This window comes from Syzygium oleosum, unplaced genomic scaffold (genome assembly GCF_021117445.2).
Source record: "Syzygium oleosum isolate NSW1041296 unplaced genomic scaffold, Sole_v2.1 Sole_v2.12, whole genome shotgun sequence".
Classification (NCBI taxonomy): Eukaryota; Viridiplantae; Streptophyta; class Magnoliopsida; order Myrtales; family Myrtaceae; genus Syzygium; species Syzygium oleosum.
This window is the reverse complement of record NW_026607496.1, coordinates 7,648,677-7,667,696: the sequence shown is the minus strand read 5'-3', so window position 1 is coordinate 7,667,696 and position 19,020 is coordinate 7,648,677. Positions and strand designations below refer to the sequence as shown.

General features: G+C 40.7%; 1 protein-coding gene and 1 long non-coding RNA gene across 2 annotated transcripts; one reads left to right on the top strand and one right to left on the bottom strand.

Annotated features, from left to right (window-relative positions):
* The first annotated feature begins 6,644 nt into the window (after positions 1-6,644).
* LOC115666256 (uncharacterized) lies at positions 6,645-7,274 on the top strand. The gene has a single exon (XM_030588017.1). It carries the CDS (start codon positions 6,645-6,647, stop codon positions 7,272-7,274), a length of 630 nt encoding a protein of 209 aa, XP_030443877.1.
* A 3,458-nt stretch (positions 7,275-10,732) lies between these two features.
* LOC115666257 (uncharacterized) lies at positions 10,733-11,726 on the bottom strand. Its single transcript, XR_008817656.1, has 2 exons — positions 11,234-11,726; positions 10,733-11,134 (listed from the first exon to the last, which is right to left on the bottom strand). It is a non-coding gene; the product is annotated as an uncharacterized LOC115666257 (long non-coding RNA).
* Positions 11,727-19,020: the final 7,294 nt, after the last annotated feature.

The window sequence follows — 19,020 nt, the reverse complement described above, 5'->3', positions numbered from 1 at the left end:
TCAACTTCGAGGCTGCTAATCGACTACCTGGTAACTGGAGGTTATTCTGGTCGATTTCCATCGCCATTGGTTGATTTTCCAAAGTCGTTATTCGGCTTCTAAGGCTGGTGGACAAATTTGGAGGGTCTAATCTTAAATTAGTATGCATTTGGTCTTAGTTAAATGCATTTAGTCCTAGTTATCATACATTAAGTTCTAGTTATTATGCATTTTAAATCTTAATTTTTATGAGTCTTTAGTGTGATGACGGTTTCAAGAGTCATAATTAGGTAATTAACCGTCCATAGTCATTATACAATTCTAAGAGTCATTTTCGTTTGTCTAGAAGAGTCTCTATGAAAAGAGGTGCAATCACATCGTGCACGCACGAGACTTGAATTTGATGAGTACATGAGATTTTCCTCAAGTGAGTGAATATCTATCTTCGGAACTTTGGTGGTGAACTAAAAGTTCTTTATCCTTGGTTGGTGGTGTTCCTTTATACCTTGTTCGTCAACTTTATTTATCCCAAAATTCTTTATCTTTGGCAGGTGGTTTGGTCCTTTATGCTTAGGTGGTGAACTTCATGTAAGTTCTTTATCATTAACTGGTGGCATGTTCCTTTATGCCTTTGTGGTGATATCTATCCCAATTTCATTTTCCACTCATGTACATTCATTTAACACCTTTCCATCAACCATTTCCATTAAACACTCACTCTTTCATACACTTAGCCCGGAAAAGTGAATATTCTTAATCTCTCAAATCGATCACACATCACAGATGACCGAGAGTCCATGTCGCACTAAACTTACACGCCGTGACATCTTTTGTAGCATATGCACGTGGACCAGCTACAATTCCAAATCAACATGGAACCTTCTAATTAACCTTAAACCAAAGCCAATGTACCTGGAATCTCCAAATTGACCGTTTGCCGCTGTGAGCCTGTGACTTCCATTGTGGATTAAAGGACCAGAGAAGATGGTGTTAGTAGACTTTTTGTCTATTGTGCCCAGCCAAGAAGTTACTACGTTCTTGTTACTCCCAAACCATAATGAGAGTGGTGGGCCATTTACAACGATGTCATAAGAATTGCACCATTAAAATTGATGGTCTACGATTGTATTTCTTCGTCGTAAGACATGTGCTTAATGCACGGGTCAAGTTTACTATATATGCTATTCACTTCAAATAGTCATGTGGTCCTATTCGTTGGCTTAATCCACATGCTGTGACAGATTATTCTAAGAACGTCGTCTTACCGCATTCTTCAATGGTCTGGTCTACAGTACATCACCGTTTCGTATAGAAAAATGCCTAAATCCTAAGGTCTCCATGGTCTACGGCAGGTCAGTTGTTACCCTGGAGTGCACGGTGTACACTCTCGTCTCGCCTCACCCGTAAAAAGAGAGGCTCATCTTACATCGCACTATGGTAATTTTCATGCGTCAAATTAATTGCATTTTGCCTTTAAGAAACAGAATTGATTTAAGAATCCCAAATGTACGAAATTTACATATAATGAAAAATATTTGGATACTCTCTAATTAGATGGTAACTGCAGCGCAGTACACCTAATATGGATCAAACCTAAGAATCAAACCGTTAATCCTTTTGTCATCATGCCAATTTAACAATCCTCCTTTCGATGTTAGCCTTTTTACATAGGAGCCACGTCAAATTTGGGTGCCAATAGGACCTTTGCACAATTCTAGCACCACCAAGTCTGAAAAAGGGTGTTTCTTATCGATTTAACTAACTTGGCAAAAAAATGAATATTTGACTTTGCTGGCTCGGTCATTCGTTGCTTCCAAGGAAGTATAACGACCTATCCTTACGTATTGATTCATAAAACTTTGCCGTTCAATTCGGTGATCAATGTATACAGTCCAATACGAAATTACTGAGAAAAGTAAAATAGAGTTTCTTGTGACTCGTTCAATGTAAAAATAGAGTGTCTTGTGACTGGTTCAATGACTACTAGTCTTACGACATAATAGTCTGATTAAACCTATGTAAATGGAAGTTAAATTGGAAAAAAAATGCTATATCAAACCAACACATGTGAGTCTAATTAGGTAAATTGTCCAATTAGTCCTAAATTTATTATTCGAATGTCAATTCAGTTCTAAATTTTAACGTAGTCATTTCATTCAATTTTCTTCGTACAATGGGTTTGAGACTAAATTAACAAAATTGAAAAATATATGATTAAATTGACATACGTATAATTGATTTATGATTGATTGGGTAATTTTACTCAATCTTATGCATACGGGGGATTATATAATATGGGTTCTATATTATATTCGCTTTATTTAACGATACACGTTGCTGGGGTTTATATGCGATAAATACAGGCCGCACATTTTTTTGTGAAAGTGAGGCATACCAAGTCCTGTCAGTCCCCAACAGAGTCCAAAGTCAGACCGGCGAGCGGTCAATAGGAGACCACACCACGCAATCAAGCAGATGGGATTCGTTGCACAATTGGGGATACTTGAAATTTTCTCTTGTTGATTTGGCAGACCAGGAGCTGGTCCACGTGGTATTGGTATGACAAGTTAGACTGCCCCACTTTTCCCATTCGTCAATCGAGTTTGAAACACGAGTCTTTCTCAACGAAAGAGACTACAAAGAGATTGGGAATTTTCTCATCTCATGAGCTTCCGGAAATTTTCTTTCGTTGATCTGGCGAGGGCTTGCCACGAGCAAGGGGGCCCTTGTCCTAGGCGAGGGAGGAAATATTCCGTGGTTATAAAGCGCCACGTGACGTGTATTTTTTTGCAAGCATCCAATAATAGGCCGACACATGTTCGCTGAGGTGGAATAAAAATTAAAAAAATCAATTTCTCTCATCTTCCTCCTCCATCCTTCGTCTTCCTCCATCCCAGCTTGACTATGGTGAAAACTCAGGCAGCGCCGACAATAGTGAAGGGAGCTCGCCGTCAAAACTCGCAGCCATGGATGATGAAAGAGCCTGCTCTCCGGCTCCGTCTTTTTGTGTTTATCTCCAACCTCCAGATCTGGAATCGCATCCCTCGTCCATGGCCGTCATTACCTTCGCCTGCGTCGCTCTCCAAATCTCCAGATCTGGCCATCCATGGCCATCATCACCTTCGTCAGCGACTTTCTATCAAAATTGGCTGGAAGGATTCAATTGGTAAATTGTAAAAAATGGTTAAGAATAAATTGGCCAAATTAAAAAGTTTACGACTGAATTGATACAAGTATAATAAGTTTAGAACTTTTTTGGTAATTTCGCCACCCAACTTGTCCAACTTATTTTTGTAACCAACTGTGCGAGGTATACATAAAACCTCCATTTTCAAAATAATGTCATCTTACTTTTGTGAAGAAAGGGGCGTAGACCAGCCGACTTAGGAGGGTCCATTATCCATTATTAAACAAAAGCATGCCCATTTTTTCCTTTTTTGGCACCAATTTCTCATGGTCGGATATGTAATTAAACGCTTATGAATATGTATGTCTTCCGGTGCACGAGGAAGAAGACAAGCCACGATGGATGGATCAGCTGGGAGTCTTATTACAGTCCAATTGTCTAAGTCCTCGTTGTGATTGTCATCAGTCAGCCTTAAGGTGTTCTACAAAAGATAAACATGACATGCCATGTACTCATTATGAAAACAAAGATTTTCCCCAAGATGCAAAGTCATCTTGAGAGAGTGTTATCCCCAACATTTTGATTGGTCTAGCGAAAAGTATTGTTCTGTTCATCCTCACACTCTTTTTCCTAAACGGTTTGGACCCTCTCAATTTTATGAGAGAACGTAGACAATAGGTAAATTGGTGAAGAATGTCTTGTCGTCTTACAAGATGCGAAAACCCATTTGAGCTAGGTTAGAGGTTAAGATATGGACATGTATGTATGAGTTAGGTGCTTGGCATAGATTTGATTGTTCATACCAAAAGTGTAAAAAATTTCCATATTGTCTCACGCTCCCAATCTTTGACTCACTTCTTACTTGATGACCCATGAGATTGGCGCAGTTATTACTATTAGTTTTTGGTCAAAAGATATTTCCATTCATTACCAAAATGATATTTGAAACGATTCATAGGAAATCTCAAAAGTCACCATAATAAGGCAAGCTCGTAAAATTTCAAAACAAACCAAAAATGAGAAATCAAGATACATCATTAAAGTATGGTTGACAAAAATAATCACATGCTCATCTTTCAAGAACATATCCACAACTGCATCTAAGCGAAAGAATCGACAGTCGATCACCGAATCACACATCTTCATCAATGATGAGCATTTACCGGGATTTCTATCTGTAGTTACGGTTTTGCCTTTTGACGGGTGCGGCAAGGTTCGGCGTCTCCAACACCACCACCGTACGAAAATAAGATAAACTTGTTGAACAAGCTCAGATCTGACACTTGTGAGAACAAGTTAGCAAGTGTGAGACTCCGAAGCTTTGAACAAAAACACATTGAACTAGCACAAATTTGACACCAAAGCTGCTGTGAATACTATTGAAACTGGAGGTAGAGTATTTATTCATTAAAACTCCTAAATCTAGAGTAAGATAGGAGAGAAAATCTCTTCGATCTAATATCGGGAGAGCAAAACTCTCAAATCTGAAATTAGATTAGGAGAGTAAGGAAAGAAACAAGAAGAAATAAAACGGAAAACAACGAGGGAGGGGAGGGCGAGATCTCGGTCAAATCCCTTCTCTCCGTAAGTTGAAGAGAAGAAGAAAGGCTAAAACGCAAGAGAGGGAGAGAGAAGCGCCCGGGGGGGGCGGGGCGGGGCGGGCGGTCGGTCGGGAGGGAGGGAGGGAGGGTTTGTGTAAGGCAAGTATTCCTTGTTATACAAAAGAAGACCAATAGATCTTCTGCATCCATAATGTTAAGAAAATAACAAACATTAATTACTTAAAGTTGAACTTTACTTTTTTTACTTAAGCAGTTATGTGGTGTCCGAATTAGCTGGTACCTAGACCAGTCCACCTCGACTGGTGATCTTATTGGCACTCCACATCAACCTAATGTATTGAGGATTCCACTCCTAAATTGCTCCCAATAAGGTTTCGCAACAAAATCACAACGACGGAGCAAACTCCTTCACCATTTAAGTACGAACCTTTCTAAAGCGAATGAATGACTTCCCATGGGCCAATATGATCAAATCACCAGTTGAATTGCTGCAACAAGTTACTGTCTAATTAGAGGTTATCCAAATATTTAAACATAATAAGTAATTTCCTCCATTTCGGACTCTTTTTAGATTCTTTTTCTTAAAGGCAAAATACAATGAATATGTCGCATCAAAATTACCAAAGTATAACGCAAGAGGAGCTTTCTCTTTTGACTAGCGAGGGAAGGGGTGAGTGGGCACCGTGCACTGAAAGTTTATAAGTGACCAGCTGATGATGTATCGGAGACCTGACCAATGCAGTATTCGGTAAGACGACGTTCTTCGAGTAATCTGTCACAGCGTGTGGATTAAGCCATCGAATAGGACCACATGATGATTTGAAGCGAATAGCATATATAGTAAAGCTTGACCCGTTCATTAAGCACATGTCTAACGACGAAGAAATGCGTTCGTAGACCAAAGTAGAAATTTCTAAGCTCTCTCGCGATTCCATATTCTAATACTTCTTCAACAACTATCAATTTTAAACGTGCGTTTCTTATGACATTGTGTTGTAAATTAGCCAACGACTCTCTTAGGGGTTTATTAGTCACAGGGACGTAGAAACGTCTTGGCCGGGCACAACAGGCAGAAAGGTCTCCTAACACCAGCTTCTCAGGTCTTTTCATCCACATTGGAAGTCACAGGCCCACAGCGGCAGGCGGTCAATTTAGAGACTCCAGATACATTTGGCTCTGGTTTGAGGTTAATCAGAAGGTTCCATGTTAATTTTGTGACAGTGGCTGGTCCACGTGTACTTGCTTGGAAAGGTGTCATGACGTGTATTTGTAGTGCGACATGGATTCTCGGTCATCTACTATGTGTATAATGCATAATTTTGTCCTTTCATATTTATGAAAAGTGTTCTACGTCTTCCATCTCCCCAGTGAGAGCTCTCTCTATCCATGGTGATAGCCAAACCCTAACAGCTAACCTTACTCCCGTGAAACCCTTAGGCAGATTTGCTTCCATTGCACCCTCACATAATCGCCAATCTACAGTCTACAACAAATCCTCTTCCATTACCATAAGAACCCATCGATTACCCCTACATCCACACAATGTAACCATCATAACCCCACCAAACCCATGGACAGACGCAACACCATCATCACCTCTGGAGTCCTAGTTACCATATCCATTTCACCCATTCCACGCCCTAAATCACAAAATCTAATCCTTCCCCGTTAAACCCTAATTCCACTTAATCCATTGGCTCCTGAGCTCCCTTCATCCTTCAAGTTTATTGCCGTGAATCAGTGCTACTCGCCTATTACAAAAAGTTCTACACAAGCCCCCTGGTTGCAGGAACAATAGATTGAAAAGGTAACTGGCGATCAAACTGGAAGTGGAAATTGTCATCCCTCTTGGTAAGCATACGGCATTGTCTTCTGAAGGTTTCACATACATGTTTAGAAACAACGGAGTGAGTAGAATGGAAAAGGAAAAGTTAAAAGAACGTAGACTAGCAACCCTTTGTAATCGAATGGGGAAAATGTGGACGAAGAAGTCTGTAGCCAATGTGTTCAAGGAAATTCCTGAGGAGAAATTGGAGGCTTGTAATTTGACTTTACTCGGCAAACTCCACTCTAGGCCCAATGTTAATTTTCAGGCCTTCCTAACTACTATGAAAAAGGCTTGGAAAACGGACAACGTGGTAGTTGATCAACCGCAACAAGGTCTGTTCACGTTTACATTCAGATCGGAGAGCGACAAGAAGAGGGTTTTGGAAGGTAGCCCATGGTCCTTCTCAAGCAACTTACTCATCCTTGTGCAACTAAACCCCAAAATACCAATTCACCGCCGTGTTTTCACGCATTGTGCCTTCTGGGTACAAGTTCATGGAATGCCGGTAGCAAGGATAACTAAAAACTCTTTGCAAGAGGTGGCCTCTAAGATCGGGAAAGTCATAGAGATAAAGATGGAAGCAAAAGAAGGTGGCCTGTGTAAGGTGGGGAAAGCTAGAGTTCTTCTAGATTTGGCACAACCTCTCACTTCAGGGATCATGGTGAACTTTGAAGACGATCAATATTGGGTTGATTTCAAGTATGAACGTCTTCCCCATTTTTGTTACTCTTGTGGGAAGATGGGGCATTTTACCACTAATTGCGAGGAAATACCTTAAAAAGAAGCTGAAACAAGAGAAGTTAGTGAAGGAAATTATGGCTACTGGTTAAAAGCGGAAGCACATGAGGCTAGCCCTTTTTGGAAACTATTCCACGGATAAGAGTTTATGGAATCGGACGAAGATGAAATTTTTCCGGAAACCCCAGACCAGGATGGTGTGATGGAGGGTGTACTGCCCATTGCAGTGGAAGAACCTAATGGATTGAGAACTATGGAAACTCAACAAGAGGACAACGCTAAACTGAAGGGTAAAGGAAAAGAGATAGTGGTCAGGGAAACTCGAAGAAAGAGGCATCAAAGCACCCAATTCTTACTCTCAGATACTCCAAGGATGGAGGCACCTCCTAAACATAATGTCGAGAGTTATTTGAAAGGGAAGGAAGACCATCAAACCCCAGCATCAAAGAAGTCGAAAAGGTATGAATCGTATAATTCTCAAGGGGGTAATGTCCACAATGTAGATGCTACTCAGCTTCATGAGATCCCGATTTCAATTGAAGATGGCTCAAAGGAATGAGCTTTGGTGGCTAGCCCTAATAAGCCACCGGGGGATATATGAAGATTATGAGCTGGAATTATCAGGGTCTGGGTTCTACCCTGACATTCCAGCACCTGAGAGCCTTAGTGGCTCAAAAAATACCCAACGTAATATTTTTAATGGAAACCAAAAATAAAAGAGCAAGGGTGGATGGAGTTAGACATAGACTCAATTTTCAGAATTCTGTGATAGTCGACCTAAAAGGTTTGGCTGGAGGATTAGTAGTTATGTGGGATGAGGAGGTGACGATGGAGGAGGTGGAAAGCACGGAGAATATTGTAGATTTAATATGCAGGGATCTTAGTAGCGGAAAGAGAATGCATGTATCTTTTCTCTATGCACCAACTAACTTTCAGGAAAGGCTCCTCCTATGGCGAAAGCTGAGATATATTCACCATGAAAACAGACTCCCTTGAATATGTATGGGTGACTTTAATGAGATACGGCATCAGTGGGAGAAGGTAGGTAAAAGAGAGGAGGATTATTATAGATTGGTGGCTTTCCGGGATATGTTAAATGATTGCGAACTCATGGACGTAGAGAGTAAATGGTGTGCCTATACGTGGGCAAACAATAGAGACGGTGAGGAATTGGTAAGGAAATGACTAGATAGGGTGGTATGTAACATGGAATGGAGGGTGTTATTCCACGAGGCGGAAGCTTATGCGCTACCGGCCATTGGCTCCGATCATAGCCCATTCTTATTATCCCTAGCCCCACCCAAGGATAAGAGGAAAAAGGAATTCCGTTGTGAGGCTTATTGGCTAGATGAACCAGAATGTAGAGACATTGTGGAGGAGGCATGGCATGACCAGGCAAACAATAATGCAGATTTTGTGAGTAAGTCCAGAAAAGTGGTTGAAGCCTTGACTAGGTGGAGTAGGAGGAGATTCTCAAATGCACATAAACAAATACAATTCTTGATGAGGAGATTAACGAACATGACAAATAGCTCGGACGAGGGAAGGGGAAAAGTGGTCATTCAACAAATCAAGGAGCAAATTGAGAGACTATGGAGGCAAGAAGAGATGTATTGGAGTATGAGGTCCCGAATCAGCTGGTTAAAGTGGGGAGATAGAAATACCAAATACTTCCACGCCACCATGATTCAAAGAAGACAAAGAAATAGAATTTCTATGCTGAAAATGGGGGAGAATAGATGGAGTAGGGATCCTTTAGAGCTCAAGTCACATATCCAATCATTTTATCAGGCTTTATATGAGTCAACAGGACACAGAAATTTCCAACCAGTGATTGATCAATGCCCATACACTCCTAAAGAGGGGATGAACGAGGCCTTAATGAGAAGAGTGTCGATTGACGAGGTGAAAAAAGCTGTGTTCCAAATGGGTGCAACCAAGGCCCCAGGACCGGATGGACTGAATGGCCAATTCTATCAGCATAACTGGGAGAGTATACAGCATGATATCTACCGTTTGGTGGATAATTTCTTCACGTCAGGTGTGCTTGACCCCACCCTAAATCATACTTATATAGTCCTTATTCCTAAGGTGGCGAACCCAGAGTGCATTACTCAATATAGGCGAATTAGCTTATGTAATTTCAGTTACAAAATCATTTCCAAAGTCATGGCCAACCGTCTAAAACCTTGGCTTTCTGAACTTATTTCCACCGAACGAAGTGCATTCGTGAGTGGGAGGCAAATACAAGACAACATATTAGTAGTTCAGGAAGTACTCCACCAGTTGCGTACTAGGAAAAGGAAAGAAAGTTCGAAGCAATACTCAAGCTGGACATGCAGAAAGCTTATGATAGAGTGGAGTGGGATTTCCTATGTGCTAGTATGCTGAAAATGGGCTTCAGTAACAGATGGGTTCAGTTAATCAAGGAATGCATATCTACGGTTTTTTTTTAGCGTCCGAGTTAATGGGGAATCCCTATAGGACTTCCAACCATCCCGGGGCATAAGACAAAGGGATCCATTATCGCCGTACTTGTTTATTATTATGGCCAATGCCTTATCGTCTCTATTGAACAAAGCAGTTGAGGAGGGCAGCATCAGAGGTATAAAGCTGAATAGGTGGTGTCCAACATTATCACATCTATTATTTGCGGACGATGCAATTTTTTTCTTGAATGGAACAGTCCGTGAATGTCAGAATTTGGCAAGTATTTTGAACCAATATTGCTATACTTCGGGCCAGGCTATCAATTTGAACAAGTCAGGTATTTTCTTTAGCAATGGATGCCCTGAGTTACTGAAGAGGAATATGGCGGAGCAGCTATGAGTTCCTATTATTGACAAAACCGGCAAGTATTTAGGCATTCCAACAGATTGAGGGCAGTCAAAGAAACAAATGTTTGCCTGGATATTAGCAAGAGTTAATATGAAGCTAGAGGGGTGGAAGGAAAAGCTGATTACCAAAGCAAGGAAGGAGATCGTAATTAAAACTATCATTCAAGCTTTGCCACAGTATGCAATGTCCATTTTTAAGATTCCTATCTCGATTTGTAGAGCGATTGAGCAGAAGATTTCCTCCTTCTGGTGGAAGCAAAGTGCAGACAAAGCAGGTATCCATTGGAGAAAATGGGAACTTCTGAAAATCAGGAAAGACGCGGGTGGCTTAGGCTTTAAGGACCTGATTGCTTTTAATAAGGCAATGCTAGGAAAACAGGTCTGGCGACTAATACAAGCACCGAATGCCCTTTGGAGTCAGGTACTAAAGGGAGTCTATTTTCCCCGTGGTGAGTTTTGGCAAGCCAACAAGGGCCATCGCCCATCCTGGGGGTGGTAGAGTCTACTAATGGGTAGAGACATAATTGAGGCATATGCTAGATGGAAAGTAGGGGACGGCGAAAAGATAAAAATTAAAGAGGACAAGTGGCTCCCTTCCGGCAAACTTGTAGGCCCCTTGAACCAAGATGTACCAAAATTCGTAGCAGAACTGATTAACCAGGAGACTCATGAATGGAAATCACAATTGATTAAGGAAGTTTACGAAGAAGATGTGGTGCAAGAAATACTGACAATCCCACTAAGCACAAAACCCTCGGAGGACACTTTGGTGTGAACAGGGAACAAAAAAGGAGTCTATTCAGTTAAAAGTGGTTACAATAGGTTATGCTCCCAAATTTCGCAACAACAGATGAATTAGGCATCGTCATCATATCAGCCTCCCAGGAACTTATGGACTAAAATATGGCAAATCCCAATCTACCCCAAGGTTCGTCATTTCTTATGGACCATATGCACAAATGTTCTACCGACAAAAGAAAATCTGTACAGAAGAAAGATGGCACCTGATCCTCTCTGCCCGATTTGCCGCCGAGTCCCGGAGACTCCCGAACACCTCCTCCTCCTTTGCGACTGGACAAGAAATGTTTGGTTAGACTCTCGGTTAAATCTAGACACCTCAGCTACCAAAATCTCCAGAATGGACAAGTGGCTTGCGGATTACCTGTCGTCGTGTGACACCCTTTCCTCGTCGGAAGACCCTCCCTCATCGGCGATCTTGGCCGGCATTATCTGGTTGATTTGGAAGGCACGAAACGCCTTGGTATTCTAGCAGCGCAAACCGAACCAATGGAACATAGTGGAAGAAGCAATTAGCGACTATAAAGTGTTTGAGAGGTGGAACACTAACAAAAAGGAACGAACACAAAAGGTGAAATCCTTAATAGATCGTTGGTCTCCGCCGGCGAAGGGGAACCTCAAATTGAACGTCGACGTAGCTTGGTGCAGTGAAACACGAGAGGCCGCAGCTGCGGGAGTCCTCTGGATTCAAGATGGACTCATAATTTCTGGGTTCGCGAGGAATTTTAAAACCCCATCAGCTAGCGCGGCGGAAACTCTTGCTCTACGTGAAGGACTCTCTTTCCTGTTGAAGCTTCGAAGTCAAAAGGAAAGGGAAAGTGATCTGTACAGTGACTTCTTTGATCTGTGCGTGGAAGTGGAGTCTAACAGCCAAGCATGCGTGAGGTGGATTTTGGGCCAAGAAGAAAGTCTGTGGACCGTGAGTTCAGTGGTCGAAGACTGTCGAAAATTGATGGCCCAACTAAAAGGGGTATCCTTAGCCCATTGTTCCAGAAATTCCAACCAGGCCGCGGATTGGGTGGCGAAGACCCAGCGTACTAATTCCTTAACTCCAAACTGGATTTCTAAACCTTCCTGTATCCTGTTGTCTCTCTTATGTTATGATTGTGGAAACTCATGTGAGTCAGTTTCAAGTGTCTAATGAAAGCTAAGCGTATTGTTGACCAAAAAAAAAATATTTATGAAAAGTAAATATACTTTTCCTTCATATAATTTCCTGAATTTACCAACAAATGAGCAAAAGTACACCAGAAGTGCCACAACTTGTGTACGGCAATCACTTTGGTGCCATAACTTTTTTTTAGATCACTTTGGTGCCAAGTCGGAGGAAAATAGATCACTTTAGTGACTCCGGCCAAAATTCCGGCCAAAAAGCTGACCTGGCATTTATATTTAAAAAAAATGGTCTGACTTGTACACGTGGAAATTATGTGGCTTTTTTTTCGAATTTTTTAATTTTTAGAAAAATAATAAAAATTAAAATAATTATAAAAAAAGTTGCAGTAGCGGCGAGGGAGCCCTCGCCGCTGCTGCCGCCAACCCACCACCGCCAGGAAGGGCCGGCGGTGGTGGGCGCAGTGGTCGGCGAGGGTCGTCGGCCCTTGGCCGGGGCCCGGCGACCCTCGCCGAGCCCAGCGAAGGCCAGATCTGGCGAGGCGAGACCTCGCTTTCGCGACCCGTGCGACGGCGAGGTTTGGCCTCGCCCAACGAAGGCGAGGTCGCGCCTCGCTGTCGCGACCCGGGCGACGGCGAGGTCGGCCTCGCCTTTCTGGCGAGGCCGGACCTCGCCGTCGCCTCGGGTCGCGACGGCGAGGTCTCGCCTCGCCGGATCCGGCCCTCGCCGACCACTGCGCCCACCACCGCCGGCCCTTCCCGGCGGTGGTGGGTTGGCAGCAGCAGCGACAAGGGCTACCTCGCCGCTGCTGCAGGCTTTTTTTTTAAATTAATTAATTAATTTAATTTAATTTAATTTTTTTAAAAAAAGTACACGTCAGCGGGCTAAACGGCGTCGTTTTTGGTTTTTAATGCTGACTGGACTTCTCCGACGAGCCGTGTCAGCGCCACATCGGATTTCCGGCGAGCCACGTCAGCATTGGCACTAAAATGATCGTTTTTCAAAAAAGTTAGCACTAAAGTGATCCGAAAAAAAGTTATGGCACTAAAGTGATCGCCATACACAAGTTATGGCACTTCTAATGTACTTTTGCCCCAACAAATGTGATTATTGGGGACTTGTTATGGGTTTACCTTACTTGAACATTGCTCTACGCAAGAATGAATGAGGATAGGGTGGCAGGATGTTGGGTTATCAATATCCGATTGGGATGCTTTATAGAGTTTTGACTTGATGGGCTCGAAGCAGGATTTGTTAGGAATGACTTGGCGTATTTCCCAATTCTTTTTAGTGGGTTTAGTGCTAGCCCGTGTTCTCTTGACACGCGACAACTTAGGATTGGCTCTTGCCTCCTTAGCACGTTATGACCTATCTACAGTTGGTTTCCTATACCAAATTGCCACATGGCATGATCTTGTCAGCAAATGACTATCGTTGCCCTCTCACTATAAACACTCCCATCAATTCACTCATTTTGGAGATTTTTGGACAACTCTAAACCTCTACACCCTAAAAATTTGTCGCGTTTCCTCATTTTCTTGTACAATCTATCTTTCAAGCGTAACGGTCAATTATTGCACGATGAAAAGTAGTAAGAAATATGTTGTTATTGCAATATCTAAATATTAAACTCTGTCTATATCTAATAGCATTAACTTTTTGAACGGTTGGTAAAGGTCCCACAAATTTATATATGATATCGGAGCTGAAAATCCTGAGTTCAGATCTTTCCATACCATTATTTGCCTCCCCATATATATTTCCATGCTTTAGCCGTGGATCAAAGTCCAAATTACATGTAAGCTTAACCGTCTGAGTATCATATCACGATTTTTCATTTTTAGGTATAATTAATGCCATTGGAATGATGACCATCTATAATTAATAACTCACCTTCACGCGCATGATTACAAAACTATCTTAACGGCAGCTCTCTAAACCATGATCCGTGTAAACGCTATGAAGAAGATTCTGAAAGCACATTGCGAGACTATGTAGTTTCTTCTCTAGTCGGCTGTGCTCTTTCATGTGAAACGATGAAAGATTTAACGCGCAAAAGCAAAGAGTTTCGTCACCGCACCGCCGATTTTGCAGTCCGAATGTGGTGTCGCTTAGCTGCTAAATAACCCTTATTTTAAACTTTCCATGATCTATACGCTGACGTCCTTGCCTCATAAAGAATGAAAAGATGAAAGAAGAGTAAAATAACATAAAGAGAACAAGACTAGACCAAAGGAAAGGCGTCATCACTGAAAATCTACAAGGACAAATTTGTGTTAATCTCTCGTTTCAAATATCCTGCATGCGTTGAAAGCGAGAGGCGAGAGGCGAGAGGCGAAGACTTTTAACACGCGCTTCTTTTTCCTTTAAATGTATATTCTATGGACGTCGGTCAGTTGGACCGACCGAGGGAAAGGCATCTCCCTTATGTATCCTCTGTCTCATTACGGGACTTTGTCAACGAGGGTTGCATGAGATCCACACATTCGAGCATATAAATCTCTAGATGCCGACGCTTCCTTCCAAGCACGAACATTTTCATTGATACGGATTTGGTTGATCCCTCACGCACGCATAATGTGCATCCCGTCATTCTATACTCCATAGACTTGTACGTAACTATCGAGAGCGAAGACATTCCACATAAAGGAACTATTCCGTAAAAAAAAAATTCCAATTTTTCGGCAACAATTGGTGTACTAGATAAAAGAAAGAGAAAAGAAAACTTTATCAAGTTATAAACACAACTCTCTCATTCTGACCCTGTTCCCCTCTTATTATTTGTATAATTTGTCCTTTAGATCAATGATCAGTTTAGCTACAATAGAAATCTTAACAGGGATTAATAACATAGTAGTAGAAGTTTAGGTCGATGAAGCATTTGAAGATTTGCTTCCTACTCAGAATGAGTTTTTTCTGACTAAAAAGCTGTAGAGAGATTGGAAAAATAGTCTAAAAAATTATTGAAAAAAAAATAAAAGCATACTTTATGGAAAATATACTCGCATCAAACAGAAAAACCCTAAACCTCTCAAATGTAAATTCAATTGCACCGTTTTATTACACCCATACCCTTGCGGGCTGAAAAGTGGGGCCGCGCTTCGTGGTATCGAGGTGAACTATGACAGATGCAGAAGAATTGATACAACTAAATCGCAAATATGACGTCACGGTGTTTGTACTGGGAATTTAGGGATGTAATAATTATTATCTTGGAGGATGTCTGACGGTGGGATTGACTATCCATGCATAAATTGACAGAGAGTTGATACTGTTCTCCTAATGATGGACGCAATAGCAAAACCATTATTTGTCCTTAAGTGATTTGTATATCTCAATTGAAGGACTGAATGCACGAGTTAAGTCGGATGTGATATAGTCAGTAACGACAATGCAATTTGTCATTTTATTTTTGGGAGCGATCTCTTCTAAATAGATTGGCGTGTTTCTTACTGTTGGGAGAAAGTACCAAAAAATTCATAAATCTATTGCAGTGGTACCAATTCAATTCTAAACCTTTCAATTAAACAATTTAATCCTAAACCTTTTCGTATTCGTGTCAATTGAGTACATCTAACCAATTTTGGATAGAAATCGCTGACAATGACGCTAGCCTATCCTACATTGCACAACCGACGCTGACGCGGACAAATTTTACAATTTAAAAATATTTTTTCATAATTTTTTTATTATCTACTATTATTTTTTCTTGTTATATTCTTATTTTTTTTCATTGAGACCAGCAAGGGCCGCGAAGCCCTTGCGCAAAATAATAATAAATAATAAAATTTAAAAAATTTAAAAATTGTAAAATTGGTTTACCTCAACGCCGATCGTGTCACGTAGGACGGACAACATCCATGTCAATGATCTCTAGCCAAGATTGGCCGGATGGACTCATTTGACATAAATGCAAAAAATTTAGGACTAATTGGTACAAATGTAATAAGTTTAGGACTTTTTTGAAACTTTTCCCCTTATTGTTGATAGTTAAAGTCAATCTATAAACTTTTGTGCAAGTGTATTGCCCATGTTGATGTAGGTCCAATTTTAATATAGCTAAAGCTTTGTCAGATCAATAGGGGGTCGTTAAATAATGAACTACAAATGTCAATTTATCAAACTTTTGTGCAAGTGGGTTTCCTTTTGTTGTAGGTCCAATTGAAAGGAAAAGCATAAAAAAAAATCTTAAACCTATTATATTTGTGCCAATTCAATTCTAAACCTTTGAATTTTGTCAATTCAGTCCTAACCCAAATCCTGGCAAGGCCCGACACCCTTGCTTATTGGCCCTAACCTATGGCCGGCGATGGTCAGCTGGCAACCTTGCTGGCCTACAGTTGTAAAAAAAAAAAACAAAGAAAGAAAAGAAAAGAAAATAACAAAAATAAATTCAAAAAAATATATTTAAAAAATTAAAATTTATCCACGTCAGCATTGATCGTGCCACGTAGAATGGCCAACGTCTATGTTAGCGCTTTCCTGCCAAAATTGAATTACATTAGCAAATCGTTAAAATATTTATGACTCAATTTGTATAATTGAAAGGTTTATGACTGAATTGGCACAAGTGCAATAGATTTAGATTTTTTTTTCATAATTTCCCCTTCGGGTGAAATTTGCCCACCGTCTATATCATGTCTCTATCTCAAAGAATTGTAGAATCAAATAAGAACGTCCTTCTTTTGAAAATCAACGAAATTTTCCTTAATAAAGAGGGTTGGAATGAAGATTGAAAAAAAAAAAAAGGGGGGGGGGGAGAGGGGGCGCACCCGTTCACAATTTAATAATTAACTGTTAGAGAGAATACTCAAAATGGACTTATTATATTGTTATCGTTTTCAAAATTTTCACTTTACACTTACCATAAAAAAATTCACTTTACATACGTTCATTTCTAATTAATGTCGCCCATGAAATTGATGAAAACCGTATGTCGCACCGATGATGGACAAATAAAGTAAAAGCATTTCTTGTGAATTGACCATTAGAAGTTATCTCTATTAAAAATATAACATTATATCTCAGACTTACTAAAACTTAAGATCACAACGCACTTATTTGCAGCTTCCAAACCACAATGAAAAAATAGTATATATCAAGAAAAAATAATAGTAAATAATAAAAAAATTCAGAAAAAATTATTAAAAAATTATAGAAAATGTCTACGTCAGTGTTGATCGTGCCACGTAGAACAGCTGGTATCCACGTCGGTGATTGCCGACCTAAATTGGCCGGGTGGATGAATTGGTAAGAATATGAAAATGTTCAGGACTAAATTGGTCCAATTAAAAGGTTTAGGATTGAATTGGTACCAATGCAATAAGTTTAGGACTTTTTGGTACTTTTCCCTTAATTGAACACTTACTAATATGTATGTCTTCCACTGCACAGGGAAGAAGATAAGCCTCGACGGATGGATCAATTGGAAGTCTCATTATAATCCAATTGTCTAAGTCCTCGTTGTGATTGTCATTAGTCAGCCTTAAGATGTTCTACAAAAGACAGCCATGGCATGCCATGTACACATTGTGAAAACAATGATTTGCCCCAATATGCAAAGTCATATCGAGGGAGTATTATCTCCATACATGTGATTGGTCTCATAATATGCTTCGTTTTGCTCATCGTCATCCTCTTTTTCTTAAAGGGTTTGGACCTTCTCAATTTTACGAGAAAATGTACATAACGGGAAAATTGATGAAGAATGTCCTTGTCATCTCCAAAATATGCAAAAACCCATATGGGATAGGCTAGAGGTTAAGATATGAACGTGTGTATGAGTTAGATTTACAACGTAGATTCGATTGTTTACGCTTGTATTATACACACCACAAGTGTATAAATTTTCCATTTTTGCTCATGCACCAAGTCCTCGACTCACTTCTTACTTGATGATCCATGACATTGGTGTATTATTAAAAGTCAAGCATTTATCCGTGATGCGGAATTTATTAGTGGTGCGTTTCTGGACCGATTGGACAAACAGAAGTCCAAACGGAAAGCGAAACGGTGATCTGATTAGATGGTTTTTTTTTCTATTATTTTAGTAATTTTTTATGAGTTAATTTTAAGGGTCGTTTTTGTAATTTTTCTATTTGATGTTTATTAACTTTCCTATTATGATTAGGTTTCCAATTCAGATTAGGTAACTTTCCTATTATGATTAGGTTTCCTATTGTAATTAGGTTTAACCCCTATAAAAGGGTGTTTAGGGTTTGTTTTGAAGGGAACATTATTATCATCAATATTGAATTTCGAGATTTTTCTCTCTCAGCAAGATTTTGCTTGAATTATTCGATGAACGCTGCGTTCGGTGGTATCAGTGCCAATGGCGACTGGCGGTGGTCTTCATGACGATGCTCACGAGACTGGAGCCCCAACCCTTGGGGAGACTCGCTGCAACGTTTAGAGCAGCGTTTAATGGAACGCTTGGATCAACGACTCGATCAAAGTCTTCGTCGTTTCGAAGAACGATTTGACGAGTTAACAGATCGGTTCGAAGGTCTCAGCATTAATGTGAATCGGAATCGGCGGAACGACAGAAGGCCGGGTGCAGATCTTGCTCGCGGTGATCCTGTTGATAGGCTTGTTCCTGTCCGCAGATTGCATAACCCTCTATTTTCAGAGAGTTCGGAAGAAGAAGAAAACGATTATTTTGATGCGGAACGTGCTGATTATGGCGGCAGATGTTGTCATGGAGGATTTCAAAGAGGATATGATCGAAGAGATGGAAGACGACGTTATGACGATCATGAAGGTAACGACTTTAAATTGAAAGTCGATATCCCTTATTTTAATGGTAGTCTGGGTATAGAAGAATTTCTGGATTGGCTTGCTGATATAGATAGATTTTTCGATTATATGGAGACCCCTGGTGAGAAAAGGGTGCGCTTAATAGCCTGTAGATTAAAGGGGGGTGCGTCTGCATGGTGGGAGAGATTGCAGAATAAGAGGGAGCGAGAAGGGAAAGATAGAGTTCGAACTTGGACTAGAATGAGGAGACTGTTGAAGTAGGAATTCCTTCCACCCGATTA